We start from the raw sequence: 17,883 nt of genomic DNA on the forward strand, positions 1-17,883 counted from the left end.
CTGCCACCGGACCTCGTGGATCAAGGTCACGAGGTCCGGTGGCAGGAGACGCTAAGCAAAGTGGAGCGAGAAAAGCTACCAAATTCCTTCAGGGTGACCCTTACACAGAGTGAAAAAGAAGCCTTTAGGTTTTAAAAAAAGACCCCTCACCAACCAATCTAGGAATTTGGTAGCTTTGCTCACTCCACTTTGTTTATGGTTAACTTGTGGTGCCCACCACTAATCGTCTTTAACAGCTGTGTTGTGGGACCTCAGGATGGAAACCATACTTGCACAGCTAAGCAGTTCTTCTGAGGATGACAGATGTTGTCATCTCTCTGAAAGCTGCATCCGCTGCATCCAAAGTGCAACAAATATTAGCATTTGAAATCATTCTTCAATTTTTATCCACTTCTCAGCCATGTTTATGACAAGCCTCTGGTTGATGCTTAAAGAGTTGTTCCATCTCCTCCCAATAGCATCTGTAATACTTGGAGAGGAGACCTACAGAATTAGCTGTGTGCCACTATTTGCAAAACAAAAACAATAGTTCTGTTGGGAGTTACGTATACTTAGTTTCTAATGTACTCAATATGTTTCAAGGATGTAATGTCAGATCTCTCTCTAAGCACCATTCGGAAGTTTGGGACCTAATACACTCAAACCGCCCCGACTACTGTTTTTGTACCGAGACCTGGCTTAAACCCCATCTGGTCCCTGCTATCACCTTGGGGGTCCCTTCGGGGTATAAGATTCTTAGGCTGGACCGCCCTGTTAAAACTGGTGGCGGGGTCGCGGTAATCTACAAGGATACTCTCACTGTCACTCTTCTCGACCAATGCTGCACTGACGACATTGAGATACTGGTTTTTAAAATTGGTTTCTCGCCCCTATCTTATTGGAAGGGAGCATTAGTGTACCGTCCTCCGGGCCCCTACACTGAGGCCTCGTCTATCCTACTGGAGACTCTAGCCCCCCATATCAGATCTGGAACTAATTTTGTACTCCTAGGGGACTTCAATGTCCACAGCGAATTATCTGACAACGCTGATACTCGCAACTTGTTGACTGACCTATCTGCCCTAGGCTTCAAACAGTGCAACCGGGGCCCGACTCATCAGGCCGGTCATACCCTCGACTTAATCCTATCGAACTCTCATTCCTTGACCTGTCACCCCCCTTTACAGGTGGAATGGACCGACCACTTTATAATCCACTTCCTCCTCCCCACGCTCTCGGAGGAACGCCCCAACCCTATTCCCCTGCCGCTATGGCGCAGACAGTGGCACAAGGTGTCCGTTGATTCCTTTAGAAATGCCTTTATCCCTCCTGATTTTCTTCCCTCAGACTCCCCCAACTTGGCCTTGTTCAAATTTAATAATGCTTTGAGCACAGCGGTCAACATGATCGCCCCCCTAAGACGCTGTAATCAGCGGTCGGACCGTAAACAAGAACTATGGTACTCAGACCTATTGCGCGCGGAGAAAAGAGCTTGCAGAAAGCTGGAGAAATCTTGGAGACTCTCGCGCAGCACTGTCGATAGAGATAGGTATAGCTCAGCAATGAGACTCTATCATAAAAACATCAGAGCTTGCCGCAAGTCCCATATTATCTCCCAACTCTCTGGGGCCGGTCACGACCCCAAAATGTTGTACCAGGTGCTCTGCACATTTACCAAGCCTGCCGCTTGCGACAGTGCAGAAGTGCTAACCCAAAAACTGTGCGATGACACGGCCGGTTTTTTCTCGGATAAAATTGATGCCATTTACCAAAAAATCTCTCAATCTAGCACATCCGTGGATGATAATGTCCCCCCTTCCAGTTTTCAGCCTGGAACAGTCGGTGCTGCCCCAGCCTCACTATCATTCATCCCTGAGATCACCTTAGACCAGGTCAACTCTCTGATTGGGACCATTAAGTCAGGCAGCCCAGTAGACCTCGTACCTGCCCGGGTCATGCACCTCATTGGGAGTGTCCTCAGCCCCTGCATTCGGACGGTGATCAACCGCTCCCTATCTGAGGGGCTGGTCCCCCGGGTGTGGAAGGAGGCCATAGTTAAGCCTATCAGGAAGAACACCGCCATCCCTTGGTCAGACATGACCAACCTGAGGCCAATCTCCCTTCTGCCATTCATCGGCAAATTGACGGAGAAGCATGTCAATCACCATCTCTCCTCCTTCATTGAGCAGACTGGCAGCTTAGACCATTCTCAGTCCGGGTTCAGGCCTAGGCACGGTACTAAGACCGCCCTCCTCTCCGTTACGGATGCCATACGCATGTCCCTGGATAGAGGGCTGTCTGTGGTGTTGGTGCTGCTGGACTTGTCCGCAGCATTCGACACCATATCCCACGCCATTCTCCTTACCAGATTAAAGGAGACAGGCATTGACAAATCTGCCCTGGCATGGTTTACCAGCTTTCTTTCAGAGCGGACTCAGACGGTGAACATGGGCTCCTTTAGTTCCACCTCGGCTAACATCATCAGAGGAGTCCCGCAGGGCTCATGTCTTAGCCCTACGTTGTTTAACGTATATGTCTCCTCTCTGGCCAACATGACAAGGTCCTTTGGGTTCATGCCTATCTCCTACGCTGACGACACGCAGCTGCTGTTTACTTTTAAGACCTTTACTCCTGAGATTAGACAAGCTTTCTCTAACGGCATGACTGCAATCGCCAGCTGGATGGCCAAAAACTTTCTACAGTGTAATGTAGGAAAGTCTGAGGTCATGTTATTCGGAGAGGCGAGAATCCTCTGGACCCCAGACTGGTGGCCTCCAAGTTTGGGACAGGCCCCGCTCCCCAAACAGGTAGTAAAGAACCTGGGGGTGCGTCTAGACCAGGACCTCACCCTTTTTCACCATGCCAGTACCACTGCAGGGTCCTGCTTCCACATTATCGGCCTCCTTCGGAAGGTGTTCCCCTTCTACCTGACAATACCCGGAAGACCCTGGTCCAGGCCCTCGTTTTGAGCCGCCTGGACTATTGTAATGGCTTACTCCTAGCTGCCAATGAGGGAGTGCTTAATAAACTACAGGTGGTGCAGAACACCGCAGCACGGCTGGTGACCAACACCCCCCCCAGAACACCGTCCCTTCCCCTCCTTAAGGCCCTTCATTGGCTTCCTATCCGGAAACGGGTAGAATTCAAGATCAGCTGTGTGATACACAAAAGTTTACACAATCTGGGACCACATTACTTGACAGACAAATTTGTTTATCACCGTCCATCCCGTATCCTCAGGTCCTCCAATCAACAGCTGCTTCAGGTTCCTAGACATTATAAGACCAGACAGGGAGGCCGTGCCCTATCCATCATGGGTCCTCGTCTATGGAACAATCTCCCCCTCTCCCTCAGAGAATGCCAGAGTCACACAGCTTTCAGGAAACGCCTAAAGACTGTACTATTCTAGGAGGAGCTCTTCGACCTGTTCACTTCACAGCACCGCGCGGAGATACACCTTCGGGTGTGATGCCGGCGCGTAACAAGCCTATAAATAAAGGATATTACATTAACCATAGAATGAAGCAAACACACCAACACACAACAATAAACAAAGTTCAGAGGATGAGTTCCTTTTTACGCTTTAGATTAATCAGTAAAAATATATATGACTGTCCAAAAACAATAGAACAAGTGGTCTGTGAAGCAATTAGTGATATACCGTGTTTAGTGACATGATTATTATTATTATTATTATTATAAATTTTATGGAGCGCGTAGTCACCCGGAGGTATCCCAGCGCTAAGATCCCTACCTCCACAGGTCAGTGGGCCAAGGAAGGAAGGGGTGTGAGGAGGGAGGGGAGGGGGAACAGGAGTTCGGGGTTCCGGACGAGCAAGTTTCTTTTAGGGAAAAAGGTGGGTTTTCAGCCGCTTCCTGAAGCGTAGATAATGTGGTTCGATTCTCAGGTCGCGGGGGAGTGCATTCCAGAGGCGTGCGGTGTGAACTGAAAAACGTCTTCCACCTGAACGTGCCTTCTTAAATCTGGGAGTGATGATGAGATTCTCCTTGTCCGAACGGAGGGATCTAGAGGATTTATAGGGTTTGATAAATTTAGGGGGGCCTTGATTTTGTAGCAGTTTGTGGGCTAGGCACAGGGCCTTAAATTTGACCCGCTCCCTTATTGGAAGCCAGGGAAGGAGTTTTAGTGCTGGTTTGGCCGAGGCTCTGGCAGGAGTATTAGTGAGAATCCGGGCGGCGACGTTCTGAATTCTCTGAAGCTTGTTCATCGTTGCCTCGGGGGCGCCCAGGTAGATCACATTGCTATAATCAAGCCTAGAGAGTATCAGGCCTTGAATTAGCAGTTTTTGCGAGTTGGGGGGCAAGAGGGGCAGGATCTTCCTCAATGATTTCAAGAGCCCGAAGCACGTCCCGGCTACTTTTTTTGCTTGTGCGGTGAACGAAAGGTCTGTATCGAGCCACACGCCCAAGCTTTTTACTTCTTGTTTTGGGTCAGAGGGGGGGACCCAGACATACTGGCCAGATGTTCGGGGAGAGTGTGAGTCCTTTCTGGCCAAGGAGGAGAACGTCAGTCTTTGCTCCGTTCAGTTTTAAGGCTGAACTGTTCATCCAGCGTTGAACCTGCGTAAGGCAGTTAAATAAATCTGCTGGTTGTTGGCTGGGATGGGATAATGACACAACTAATTGTGTGTCGTCAGCATAGCTGACGACGCTCACTCCGAACGGGGTGATAACCTCCTCCAATGGGGACATGTAGATATTAAATAATGTGGGGCTCAGGGAGGAGCCCTGAGGCACGCCACATTGGAGGGGAGTTTCGGAGGAGCAGGTGTTGTTCTCCCAGATCTGAAAGGTGCGCTGGGCCAGAAAGGATGAAAGCCAGGATAGGGCGGAGCCTTCCACACCGACTCTCTTGAGAAGTTGGTGGTTGACGGTATCGAAGGCCGCACTCAGGTCGAGGAGGATCACTGCCACTGATCCTCCTTCGTCTAAGAGTGCTCTGGCCTCCTCTACCGCTGCCAGGAGGGCGATGTCCGTGCCCTGCCCTGGACGAAAACCTGTCTGTGAGCTTTTTAGCCTTTTGTTGTCCTCCAGGAACTGTGAAAGTTTCTTGTTAGCCAGTTTTTCAGCAATCTTGCTGATCCCTGGGAGAAGAGAAATTGGCCTAAAATTGGCCAGGTTTTCGGGATCAAGGGAAGGTTTCTTCAGTAATGCTTTAACCACTGCCGCCTTCCAGTTCGGGGGCACGACTCCCTGTTGGAATGAGGCGTTGATCAGGTGGGTAAGGGGAGGAACAATAATGGAAGCTACTTCCTTAAGGGTCCGAAGCGGGGCGGGGTCCCTGGGAGATCCGCTTTTAATGGAATTTAGCGTATTTCCCAATTCTTCGATAGTTACTTGACCCCAAGAGGAGAGGCAAGTGGATGTCCGAGTATTCGGGGGGTCGTTTTCCTCGCACGGACTAGCAGGGGGAATTGAATCAAGGATTTTTTGTATCTTTTCTTGAAAGAAGTTAGCCAACTGATGGCATTTTTCCTGATCAGCCTTGGGGTCTGGGGGGTTTCTCGGTCCAGGATCTGGGGTCTTCAGAAGTTCTTTTAAAATGACGAAGGATTCTTTACTCGAACATACTGCTTTTTCTATTCTTTCCTGGAAGAATGCACTTTTAGTCTTACGAATGGATGTTTTGTAAGTTAAAAGGGAGGTAGAATAATAATGATGCTGCACAAATATAACACATATTTACACAGGATGGAATTTTACACAAGTGTCCAACATTAGATACATAAACCACAGCAGGATATAGTATTTCCTTATTCTAGTTGTGGAATTTTAGTGGATAAGTTGAATTAATAACTTCCACATTTCGACCCTAAGATGTAGTGCAGATTCGTAAGCATCTATAGTGGGTCTTCATCAGGACAGGAAAGGATATGACAGCCTAATATCAAAGAAGTGTAGTGATTTACTTCCTTGTGTCCTGCTCATCGAGGTGTCAGCCGACACCATTCATTTACTTTCAGGATTGTCTGTTCTATTGCAGACACGTTTAGCTTTTCATCACCAGCAGGTGGAATAAATAGGGTTGGGCGCCGCCGTAGCGATCACCGGGGATTGAGAAAATCCAGCAGGAGACGTCCTCGTCCATCTGAAGCTTGCAACAAATGACTGTTTGTGCCACTGTTTTGCAGCATCCACTGCCATACACTTTACAGGTGCATCAATATTGAGGCTTTCTTTATCAGGAGTTGGTGCATCTCCCGTTCCGTGTGCAAATATCCTTTTTTGGGCAGCATTTGCTACTATAGAGTCTGGTGAGACAAGGCCCCTGATAAAAAAGTTGGTCATCAGATGCTCGTTTACATTTCTTTTCAATTCCAGGTGTTACTGTATTGGCCTTGACCAGTTACTTCACGTTTTCCACTGTGTAATTAGTCATGCTTTTCAGGATGGGCAAGAACTGCACTGATTTCAGTCTAGATAAGGTCTCCAGTAGGAAATTGTCCTACTCCTCAATTACATAAAGTTCCACCATATGGAGGTCAACTACTCCACAGCATGGTAGGCTGTGGTATTATCAAGGTGGGAAGCATTCACTGGGTAGGGTTAAAGTTGTCATCCTCACAAGTATCTATATTATAATCCTGCCAAAGATCTTCCGCCTCATGTGGAGCTACAGGATCATATTTGGGCTCCTGTGGGTCAAACAGACTACCTGCTCCGAGTCAGTATGTATGGAGGGAGATGGGAGGGTGAAAGCTGTTGTGAATGTGGTGGTGGTGGGGGGGGAAGAAGCCAGGGTGATTGGAAACTGAGGAATACAACTGATATCTTTCTGTAGGTGCCTCTTTGTTATTGGGAAAGTGTGCAGTCCTTTTTTTTTGAGGCATTGTGTCTAACTTGTGTGCAGATAAAATACGAAGAGCTTTTCTGGATTGAAGATGAACACAAAATTTCCTTTGACTTATATTAGGCTGTTTCCAGGAGCTTGGTGTCCGATGTTGTGTCAGTTGGCGTTGAGGCAGGCATGAAAAGATACTTTGATGCCAATTTCAGGACCAACTTCAATGATTTCAGCTCAATAGATCGAGGATGTGTTTCTTGATCCCAAAGCGTGGGCCTGTGGCTCAAGCCCCCTCAGTAGGCAAAACTGGCTCTCAATGTCAAATGGGCTCAGGGACAGTGACAAGACCGGACTGTTGAGGTCTCCTTGGTATCGTTTTGGAGCTCGCTCAAAGGCTGGGCCCCACAAAGATTTGCTCCCTCAGGAGCAGTGCTGGCCCTGGACTTGGGACTCATGTTGAGGTCACACTGCTGACAGTCGATCCTTGGATGGCATGTAAGGTTTATTATTGCCTGTGCAGTCCGCATCTGAAGGATATGACTGGCTGGGACAGTTAATCCTCTTGGTCAATGATCTCGAAGAGTCGGTTTCAGGGCTTAGTTGCAGTTGGCCTGCTTGGATGCAGGATTGTTTTTCTCCCTCCATAAATTTCCTTGGCTTCGAAGACCAGCATTGACTTTGCTGGGTCCTCAAGCTCCATCTTGAAGTGAGTCCATCACTGCTTTCTACAGTATCTAATGGTTGTTTTCCTTTTGAATGCCTGTCAGGCCAAGCAGCTCACTCCTTCTTGGTCTCTGGACAAGCACACGTTGCAAACTGGGTGATGGCTCTACCACAGCAGCTTTCTGTAACATCCAGGGCATAACTAGACAGGATTATTCCCCATAACCTACCTACCCAACAGTCACTTTCATAGGATCTGGAAAAACCTCCAGTCTTGGTCAAACTTGAGTCCTTGTAGGAGACGGGGTTCATCCCACGCTGCAGAAAAAAACTATTCTGGTTATTAGAGTCCCAAAAAGTTGTAATTTTTAGCTCAATGGTCCCTTAGCTCAAAAAGCAAGTTCAAACCTGATGGCGGAAAAATACAATCTGAGGTGGAGTCTTTGTCCCAGTGCATTGCAGGTCTTAGAGAAGAGTCAACAAGTTATATTGAGACTGAAAACGTCTTTGAAGAAAAACAACTTGCAACATCCATACACAACATTAGATGGCAGGAGTGTGAAGATCCTGTGATCTACAGCAGCACTTACTACAAACACTTTGGCCCTCATTGTGATGGCGGTTGAACTGCAACCAACGGTCTGTCGGTTGTGGTCTGCCAGACATCTAGTGCTGCGATCCGATTGCTGCATTAAGATGAGCGGCGGTCAGAGGCAGCAGGCACCGACCAAAGATTACAATGGGCTCAAGGAGCCCATCCGACCATCGGTGGGAAAGTAATCCCCTACAATGGGGCAGTGCCTGCTCAGGCACCGCCACAGGGATTACAATATGTCTTCCAAGCAGCCTTTCAATGGCGGTCCAAAAGCCATTGGAAGGCTTTCGGAAAGGAACTTTGGGGGCCCCTAGCAGGGCCAAGTCCCTCTGCGGCCTCTGCTATGAGGCCTGGGGGCACCTGTTGTGCCCCCCAAAAGATCCATATCGTGCCAAGCACCACACGGTGCCTGGCACACAGTGCATAGATGTTGAAAACATAAATTTTTCCAATGTGAGTTGTGCTGTGGCCATTTTCGGTCAAACATGGAAAAATTGATGTTTCTGATCACCTCATGGGCGGTTGCATCCTACTTCACTGGATGGAACCACTGACTACTAGTCAGTCGGTTTCCATTCCAATAAAATGCCAGTTGGAAGCTCATAAGACTGGCATCCCAATCAGGGCCTATGTTATGATATTTACTATAATTGAGGATTTTTAGACTACAGCATACATCCGTAGGGGGTATCTTAGCACTAAGTTTGGGAGAGTCAAAACATGAGCAGCTATGTATTAACGGCCATAAAAAGAGGAAATTATCAGAAATACTGAAGATCTGAGGGAAGGCTATACAGAGTAGAGCAGCTTGGATTCTGAAGCCCCAAATGTAGAAATGAATAGCTAGTTTAACAGAAGACAAGATTAAAAGGGTCTGTGTTTCGCCAATCTACTCCAGAAAAAGATTAGCTGTGACTGCACAGGCCCTCAGGACAAAAGATAAAGATTTAAAGTGAATGTTTTTTAATTGGGAACCAATGAAGAAGATTCAGTTTGGGGAAATACCATCTGGTCTTCAAAGCTTTTCAATAACAATCTTGATGCTGCGCTCTGTATCCCCTGCAGCCTGTTGATGTCATAGATATAACTACCAGAGCCCAAGGAAGGTTGACACAAAAGAAGTGACTGCGGGAACGCAATGTGAAAACAACAGAAATCGAAAGACATGTCAGGGATGCCTGAGGTAAAAAAAGCGTGTCTGGATGTAGTTATAATTTGACCACTCAAAGTGAGATTTGAGACTTTCAAAATTTTCAGATTTCTAATGGTTTAAGGCAGCTGCGGGCATTGGCGCTTGTTTGGATAACAAAGGTCAGGATGTCATAGAAGATATTTATTTTTAGAAGCATTGCCCAATTGGCTGGGTTTAATTAAAAAAAGTTGCCTAGAATCTTTATGTCAGAGGGTCAACTGCCTTTTATCACTTGGAAGATCAATGGTCTACTCTAAAAGGGGAAAAGGCAGGTGATCCCGGAACTGGATATGCTCTTTCTTCAAAAAAAAACATCTGCTAGTAAACAAATGGTCATTTTTTGCACATGTACTTCGCACAGATTTTCCATGCTAGGTTTACCAGGGGTTCGAGGAGGGTAACCATCCTTATCAAAGACAGGTGGTCTTCAATGTTTTCCGGACTTGGTATGACAGAACAACCCAGCATGTAGCTGTGGTCGGCACCCTTCAGGGTTAACCTCTCTCCTTGATTAGTGTGTACGCATCTCCTCTACTGTCCTCAGATTTCCCTAGACATTTGGGGGAAGTACTGATGCAACTCATGGTTGGACCCTGGGTTGTGGGAGTGCAACCTTAATTGTGTGGAGCATACATCTATGGACCGCTTCACATTGCCCTGTGGGAAATTGACTAGTCTGGCACATTTAGAAGGGTTATTAAGGTCCATGTACCTTGTAGATGCCCGACAGCTTTGTCACCCAAAGCTGTCCTCCTCCGATGCACATAACTCATTTTCATGCGTCAATTATTTCTTGCTCCCTTAGCCACAGCACCCAATAGTGGGAAGGGTGTGGATTCTGTCTCGTGGTTTATTTGATCATTTGCTGGTTGAAATGACATTACAGATGGGACTGCGTGGAAACAGAAAGGGTTGCTGCCATGGAGACTTACTTGAAGGTGAAGGAGGACTTGGTTGAGTCTCTGGGGACACTGAGGGAGGCTCTTAGGCCATAGTTCATAAGGAAATTAATAATTACTGTAAGGGTCAAAAACATAAGTCCCAGCAGGATCTTATGGACCTAGAGACTCACATCAGGAACATGGAATCATACTACTTGGCCTCATAGGAAAGCTCTATCCCTGGGTATTTGCTCCATACTTGAACACTCCTTCAGCGGAAATGTTGAACAAAGTGTCCAATGCTTGCCTCACACCCAGAGCAGCATACCAATGAAGGGGACAAAGAAGGAAAAACACTACAATGCTTCAGTGTGTCCCATCTTTTGAGAAAGCCCTTTGCCCAGATCTTGGACATTCATGGTAAGTGTGTCTGTGGAGAGCTATCCATATCCCACAGATTTGCCTTACTATACTCCATTATAAGTAAAACTGTGATTCTCAACTGAAGGATCTGATCTCATTTATAACAGATTCCCCCTACTCGCAAACTAGATGCTTAAGAGCAGATTTTCCTAAAATCGGGAATCTCAGTATGGAAACTGGGCAAGGCATGGAACCAGCTTCAATCTAGTAAAACCCTAGGTCAGAATGCTTTCTCCATGACATTCTTTAGGGCTTCATTGTCACTCCTTGGGCCCTGGTTCCTCATTTCCTTCCAGGAGGCTTTCGGGTAGGGGCGGCATACCTTTGCCAGACCAACCATTGGCAGATATTGTGGTTATACTTTAGTCAAATCCACCAGCATTCGGTTGCAGATCTTTCCTATCATCTCCCTCCTAACCACAGAGTTGAAGATCTGGGCCAAAGCCCTAGCACTTTGACTGCTGAAGATGGTGGTATCCCTCATCCATCCAAATCAGTCAAATTTCATGCCTCACCGAGCCACACGGCACAATATCAGGACAGTCCACAACGCGCTGGCCCTAGCGTACAGGCTACCTAAAGACCAGGCACAGCTTCTGGTCGATTCCCTCAAGGTCTTCAACTCAGTGGAATGGGACAGCCTATTTTCTCTACCTGCCAAAATGAACTTCAGTTCCCATTTCCTTAAATATATGAAACTGCTCTTCACGTTGTTGTCTGCGATGGTTCGCATAGGAGGGGCCATCTCTGAGCCCTTTTCATGAAGAGGGGATGTTTAACAGGTGCACCTTGCCACGCCTTCCTCTTTGTATTCACCATAGAACCGCTCACAGACTGGTTGAAGGTGCATGCACAGGTCTAAGGGTTTGAATGGGCACTGGGATAGGAAGACCGGGTTTCTCAAACACTGCAGACAATCATACCTTCCTTGGCAACCCGTTTACAGACCGTGCACATTTTTGGGGTCTTTTCTAGTCTTCAGGTGAATGAAGCAAAGAGTCAAAGTTTCTGATACATATTCACTCTCCCGATGCACTTTGGGCAACCAGTTTATGTATCACCTCGGACAAGTTTCGTTAATTAGGAGTATACATGACCACAAATCTTCACAGGGCTTCAGACCAGAACCTACAACTACAATTAGACAGAATGACAAAAACCTTCTGACACTGGGCCTCACTCCTGTTGTCCTACATAGGTAGTTCAGCCATGTTTAAGATAGTGATGCTCCTGCGCTTGCTTTACCAACTATAAAACTACCCTATACCATATTAAAGGCCTTTTTTACCTGCTGCAATGCACTGCTGTGTGGCTTCCTGTGAAATTGCATTTCCAAATGTTATAAATCAACCTTTGAAGGTGGCATAGCAGCTCCAGGCATGGAGTCATATTGTAGGGCCTCACAGTTTGCGATTTTAAATGACTGGTGGATTTTCCGACCCGTCCTACACTTCTGAAGGGTGGGTACTGAATAGAATGCAATTACCACACCTCTTTTATCAAAGCGCCTTTTCCACAATCCCTCCCACCAGCGACACAAGTGATGTTTAGAGTTTGGGGTGAAACACTCAAGTCCCTTGGTTGGTCCCACCACCTGGCCGAGAGAATCCCTTATGGTCTGGCACTTGGCTAAGTAGAAGCAACGCTGTTGGGATTTAAGCGCTGGGACCTCATTGGTATATCCAAATTGGGCTATTTGGTCAACCATGCCACATTAAAGTTATTTCTTGATCTGCAGGAAAAATATGATCTTCACTACGCTACCACTACCACCACCTACAGATCAGACAGACATTTGCCTTTACATCTCCAACGTAGAAGACATTCAACGTACACCGCCCGGTAGAATCAAAAATCTTTTTGACTTTTCTCAAGCAACATCAAAGTTCCCATATACAAATCTCTTCTGGTCAAATACTCCAGAGTCCTTTTTCAAATTTCCGAGGCATGGGTATTAGACCTGGGCACGCTTGATGAAGATAACTGGAGGGAAGCCCTAGCATATATAACGGAAGCTGCTACAGTTTATTAAATCCACGTCATTTAATTAAAATAATTTCCGAGGCATGGTTATTAGACCTGGGCACGCTTGATGAAGATAACTGGAGGGAAGCCCTAGCATATATAACTGAAGCTGCTACAATTTATTAAATCCACGCCATTGAATTAAAATAGTTACACGTTGCTGATCTCCTGAGAGTGAGGCTGTGGAAAATGGGATCAATACACTCAGAAACCGGTCTATGATTCTCAGCTTCTGTTGGCCACTTTCTTCACACTGTATGGGGCTTGTAGTTCTGGTACCCTTATAGGAAGGGGTACTGATAACCCTGGAGGGGGTCATGAGATGGAACCTCCTATAAATGGCTTGCTTTTCTCCATACTTCTGATGTCATTGATGGGAATGGATACCAGTGGGCTTCTTTGTCACTAGGTTTGGTTGTTGCTAAATGGGACAATCCAAGGCATGGACCGATTCTGCAGCAACCTCGCTGAGGAAGTGGAGGTCTGGGCTGGAATGCTAGCTCAGCTTAGAGCAGCCCATTTACATGGTCTAAGGCTGTCCCCAGAAACACAGTAACATTTGGAGAGAATGGGCACGATACAGGGGGATCTATCTTGAGCTGTGTGAAAGGAGACCGTGGACTTTGGACATGGACATACAAACGTTGGAACCCCTGTGTGGTTAAGGGCAGGGGAAACCATGAGGGAGGGACGGAGTGGCACATAAGGTTGCCCCGATACTTGGCAAAGGTGGGGCACTTGGCTCGAGTGTACTCCGAGATGCAATTTTGGGCTGCAGGTTTATACTGTACCACATGTAAAACAAGAAAAAGTGTCATAAAAAAGTTGTCCGACATCCACCACATTAAAATAGGCCAAATATTTGTAACAACAGACAGAGCTGAGGAGACATAATATGCTTGTATGTTGTTGCATTGCAAAACGATCTTTAGGTTTACTTGCATACATATAAGATTCTATTCAGTGTGTAGACAACAGTGTGGTAAGAGGTCTTGCATATAGGTTAACTACTAGTAGTAGTAGTAGTAGTCTTTATTCAGTTTTAAAACAAAAAGCATAAAAGCACACATTCGATTTACAGTTCAAAAACATTTCAGAATACCTGGACGGATGCTAAAATCTAAAAACTGTCAATTAAATGCATTATATTCAATAAGACTGCATATAAACTAATCTAAAGATTATGTCACAGTACTGTATATCGTAATCGATCAGTATTAAAGTGTTTATTGTGCATTGTATTCCTAGAATTACACCCAATGGCGCAGTAGTGAGCACCACACCTTTTGACCATTAAGTTAAAATCACATACACTAAAATAGACTAAAACACTACTACTCAGACATAATAAGAATTTTGAAGTGAAAACGGTATAAAAATCATACAAGGGATATCAGATACTTCTCTACTAAAGAGTTATATCTTCTTATGCCTGTGCTGCCATACGATTAGCGAATATTTTAACAGGTTCAAAAATGAGACATTCAGTGGTATAATTCGACGAATCTAAATTATAGCCCTCATTTGTCTTGCTGATAAAATACGACAAATTGGAATTAGCCAAGTTTTCCTGATATTAAGGTAGGTGGAATAATAAATGTTCTTCTGTTTCAGGAAAGGCCAAGCAAGATGGACAATCTGGTAGAATATTACAACCTGTTGTAAATAAGTAGATGTAGACAGAAGGACACTTCTTTGCAGTTATAAGTTTTGTTTAATGAGTTACAGCAGAGCAACACAACTCGCCAGCTGACCAGACCTTCAACTGTCAAGTGTGGAACCTCCCAGTACAACATAGAATGTAGACAAGCATTCTGGGAGGCTAGTAGGTAGGAGCATAGAGGAAGGTGTGATGACAGCAGGTGGCCATGTTGGGAGGAGCATATGTTTACTAAACATCCTCCTCCTTTATCTAGAAATGTATTACACACCATCCTCCTCCTTAATACGGAGGAAAATAATGATGGAGAAGGCAAACAAGTGTTACGGGGCAAAGAGTGTTGAGAGTGTTGAGAGTGAAATGTGAAGTGAGGCACATCACACAACAACTACTAATATGTATCACCACCACCTATTCCCCTTGAACTGATAAAACAGGAAAAAACAGTTCACTTTCTCCTATCTGTCCTTGACCAGCAAAAAGACAAAGAGACAATTCACTTTCTTCAACCTGTTTTTACGTTCGAAGTTGAAGATAAAAATTCAACTGAAGATAGAATTTGAACTATAAGTCCCGGTCTGGTTCTGGATCCCTCTAACACATTCTTGAACTCTTTCTTAAGTATTGGATCCTTTGCTCTGGTTGAGGGCCTCAGAATTAGATTTTGTTTTTGGACTCTAAGTTCAAGAAAATATTTTCCTGGATTTTTCTTACAATTTCTGATACTGGACTCTTTATCTCAGTACTGGGGCACAGAGACCCTGTTGCAGTAACTTCTTCTTGGTTCTGGGAACATTTGTACCCTTCTAGTTTACAGACATGGTTAGGAGCTCCCTGACCAGCTTTCAGATGTGGAACATTAGACCCTGTTCTGGATCTTATGACCCACTTTTGGTCGCCATACCAGTCATGGGCTCTGTGCTCTCTTGGACGACCTTGTCCAATCCTTGTCCACTCTTGGACGACCATAGTCCATCCTCGTCGCCTAAATATTGTAAATAAGTAGATGTAGACAGCAGGACACTTCTTTGTAGTTATAAGTTAGGTTTAATGAGTTACAGCAGAGCAACACAACTCACCAGCTGACAAGACCTTCAACTGTCAAGTGTGGAACCTCCCCGTACAACATAGAATGTTGACAGGCATTCTGGGAGGCTAGTAGGTAGTAGCATAGAGGAAAGTGTGATGACAGCAGGTGGCCATGTTGGAAGGAGAACTAGTTTACTACACCTCCTCCTCCTTTATCTAGAAAAGACAAATGACCGCAGATTGGCATTTTGGGCGGAGCATATGTTTACTACACGACCCTTCCATTTGATGCAAAATTCATTTAGTGGCAAAACACCTAACCTAAATTATAAGTATAAATATGCTGATGGAGGGTGGGGTCAATATGGTTCAAGGATTCCCCGCAGTGCATGTAATCTTTGTAATCCAAAAACCTTCCTGTTAACTTCCCTACAGTACTATGATTCAACTAGAGACCATGAACATGATACCAATATTTCTTTGTAATGCAAGTCAAGATGTCTTTTGCAATGCTGTCTGGATTAGACCACAGTTCACTCAAGCCAAGTTTGTGCACCCATGTCTCAATATATTGAAGCCAGGGTATACTACCTTTGTTGTCAAGAGAAATAACTTGAGAAAAAAGATTTTCCTATAGACAGTGGGGAGTTATTAACCCACACACCAATCCACAAAGCTAAAGGTCTGAATGCTGCCACGTGTACTAATTTGTTAGCCCAATATCCAAATGAATAGGGGTTAAAGGCACACTCTATGGCAATACAAGAATTGATCTCATAAATGTGTTCTGTGTTTATTCAACAGCCCCTAAATTGTGCAGTTTCTGTCAGCCTTTCCATGGTGGTCCAACCCTGCTCCTTGATGGATTAATATTTAATAAAGAAATATGCCCTTATACATCCAACCATTCACTATCTCTGAGGTTACCCCCGCTGCAAGATTTTGAAAACCTTCACCCTATCTCAAAACAGTTATAGGACAATAAAAAGCCCTGGTCTAAACCTTCTTCAAAGTGGTAAGAAAATATAAAGTAGTAGCTGAATGTTTATCTCAAAATGTAATCCTTACGCTTTTGAGTAGTTCAGAATGAAGTCAACTCCTTTTTCACTGTCGAACTGTATGTCGCGTGGCAAATCACTGTGACAATGGGCATCGATGCTGAGGGGAAAGCCAGGATGCCATTCTTTCCATCTGTGAAACAATAAAAAAAGGGGCTATTAAATGTTGGTACTGTCACTGCTCCTGATTTATTGCTATTTGTTTATTGTAGAACTGAACAGTAGTTGAGTTGCTGTTTGACATGGGGGTAGTATTATGAACGCCATAGCACCCTTGAACATCAATGTCAATGGCTGCATGCCCCCTGCTCCCTTCTTCCTCCCTCGTCTTCATTACAGCATTGACCACTCATGCGCTCAGAAAACATAGGAAGCAGAGGACCACTGGGATTTGTTCTTGTAGGAATGAGATATGTTCAGTGGGTAGTTTAACACACAGGGGCATGTAAAAATCAGAGCAGCCTCTAAAGTGACTGACTGCCTGACCTTCTGCCCCCCCCCCCCCCACCACATGGACCCTTCATAGCTATGATCACTTATGTGCTCAGCAGCATTTATCAGAAGTAGCAGACCACTTACCAGTAGAAATCAAACATTCCACCTGTATAGTAAGGGGGTAGAGTGAATGTTTGACATGGGGTGGAGGGGTGCTTATTGCCACAGCAGGTTCACAGGTGTCTGCACTCCAGTCCCCACCCTGCCTCCAGATCCTCATAGCTTTGAGCACTGAGGCAGGGCAGCAGTGACATGAAGACTGGTGAAGCACACACCAACAGCACCTATGGGATCCTAGGCCACTACCCCTGGGATTTTGCCAGATGAGCAGCAGGGATTAAAGGCATCTGCCATCAACACAATGAAGTGTAACTAATTGGACAACGTCTCTGGATTAAGACATTTTTAGGTTAAGCAAGACATTATTAAACTAATTCAAAATTGTATAAAACATAATTATAAAGAAGATTCTAAGGCTGGTATGAGTGATGAACTAAACGGAGTCAAGGCAATGAGGAAGAGGAGTTCATCAAAGAAGGCATGTTACTAACAGGCGGATGAAGTTATAGCCAATTAGATCATAAAATGAAGAAGAAACCATACCCTGCAGAAGCTCATATAACGAGTCATTAGAAATTTCTTTCTATAGGAATATTAAACTACATTCAATCCGGAATGAAAGGTATTTTGCCAAGAGGTGCAAAGAAAGGTAATAAGGAAAGGGTAAAAGTAAAACACAAATACAAAAAGTGCTTTGGCTAACAATGTGCAATCCCAGGTGCAATTCATTATGCAATCGCAAAAGAAAATCAATGCTTTTGGAAAGAGAAAATGGCCAATGTTCTACAGGCAAATGGGAGAAAATAGAATCCAATAGGTAAACAATATAAGTAATTGGGAGTGCTGTGTGAGATGTGAGGTAAAAAATAAACTGAAGAAAAACAAACTAAAGAGTAGGAATTAAATCAAAAGACAGGCATGTGCATCGAATATACTCAGTGGAGCCACTAGGTAAGGTGTATCAACAAACAAACATTGGCAAAGTCAACTGGTCTTGCCTATGTGAGATTTGTTGGCT

At 45.1% G+C, this 17,883-nt stretch overlaps 1 protein-coding gene across 3 annotated transcripts in view; it reads right to left on the bottom strand.

The window, feature by feature from the left end:
- LOC147711650 (polyunsaturated fatty acid 5-lipoxygenase-like) overlaps window positions 1-17,883 on the bottom strand; it is an 836,408-nt gene that overhangs the window by 430,547 nt on the left and 387,978 nt on the right. For all 3 annotated transcript variants that reach the window (XR_015295955.1, XR_015295954.1, XM_086922316.1), the window contains exon 4: window positions 16,321-16,443. Coding sequence is in view for 1 of the 3 variants with exons in the window: in XM_086922316.1 (XP_086778442.1) it covers window positions 16,321-16,443 (123 nt within the window). In the remaining 2 variants the exon portion in view is untranslated. The remainder of the gene's footprint in view (window positions 1-16,320; window positions 16,444-17,883) is intronic.

The sequence above is a fragment of the Lissotriton vulgaris genome, chromosome 5, assembly GCF_964263255.1.
Source record: "Lissotriton vulgaris chromosome 5, aLisVul1.2, whole genome shotgun sequence".
NCBI lineage: Eukaryota > Metazoa > Chordata > Amphibia > Caudata > Salamandridae > Lissotriton > Lissotriton vulgaris.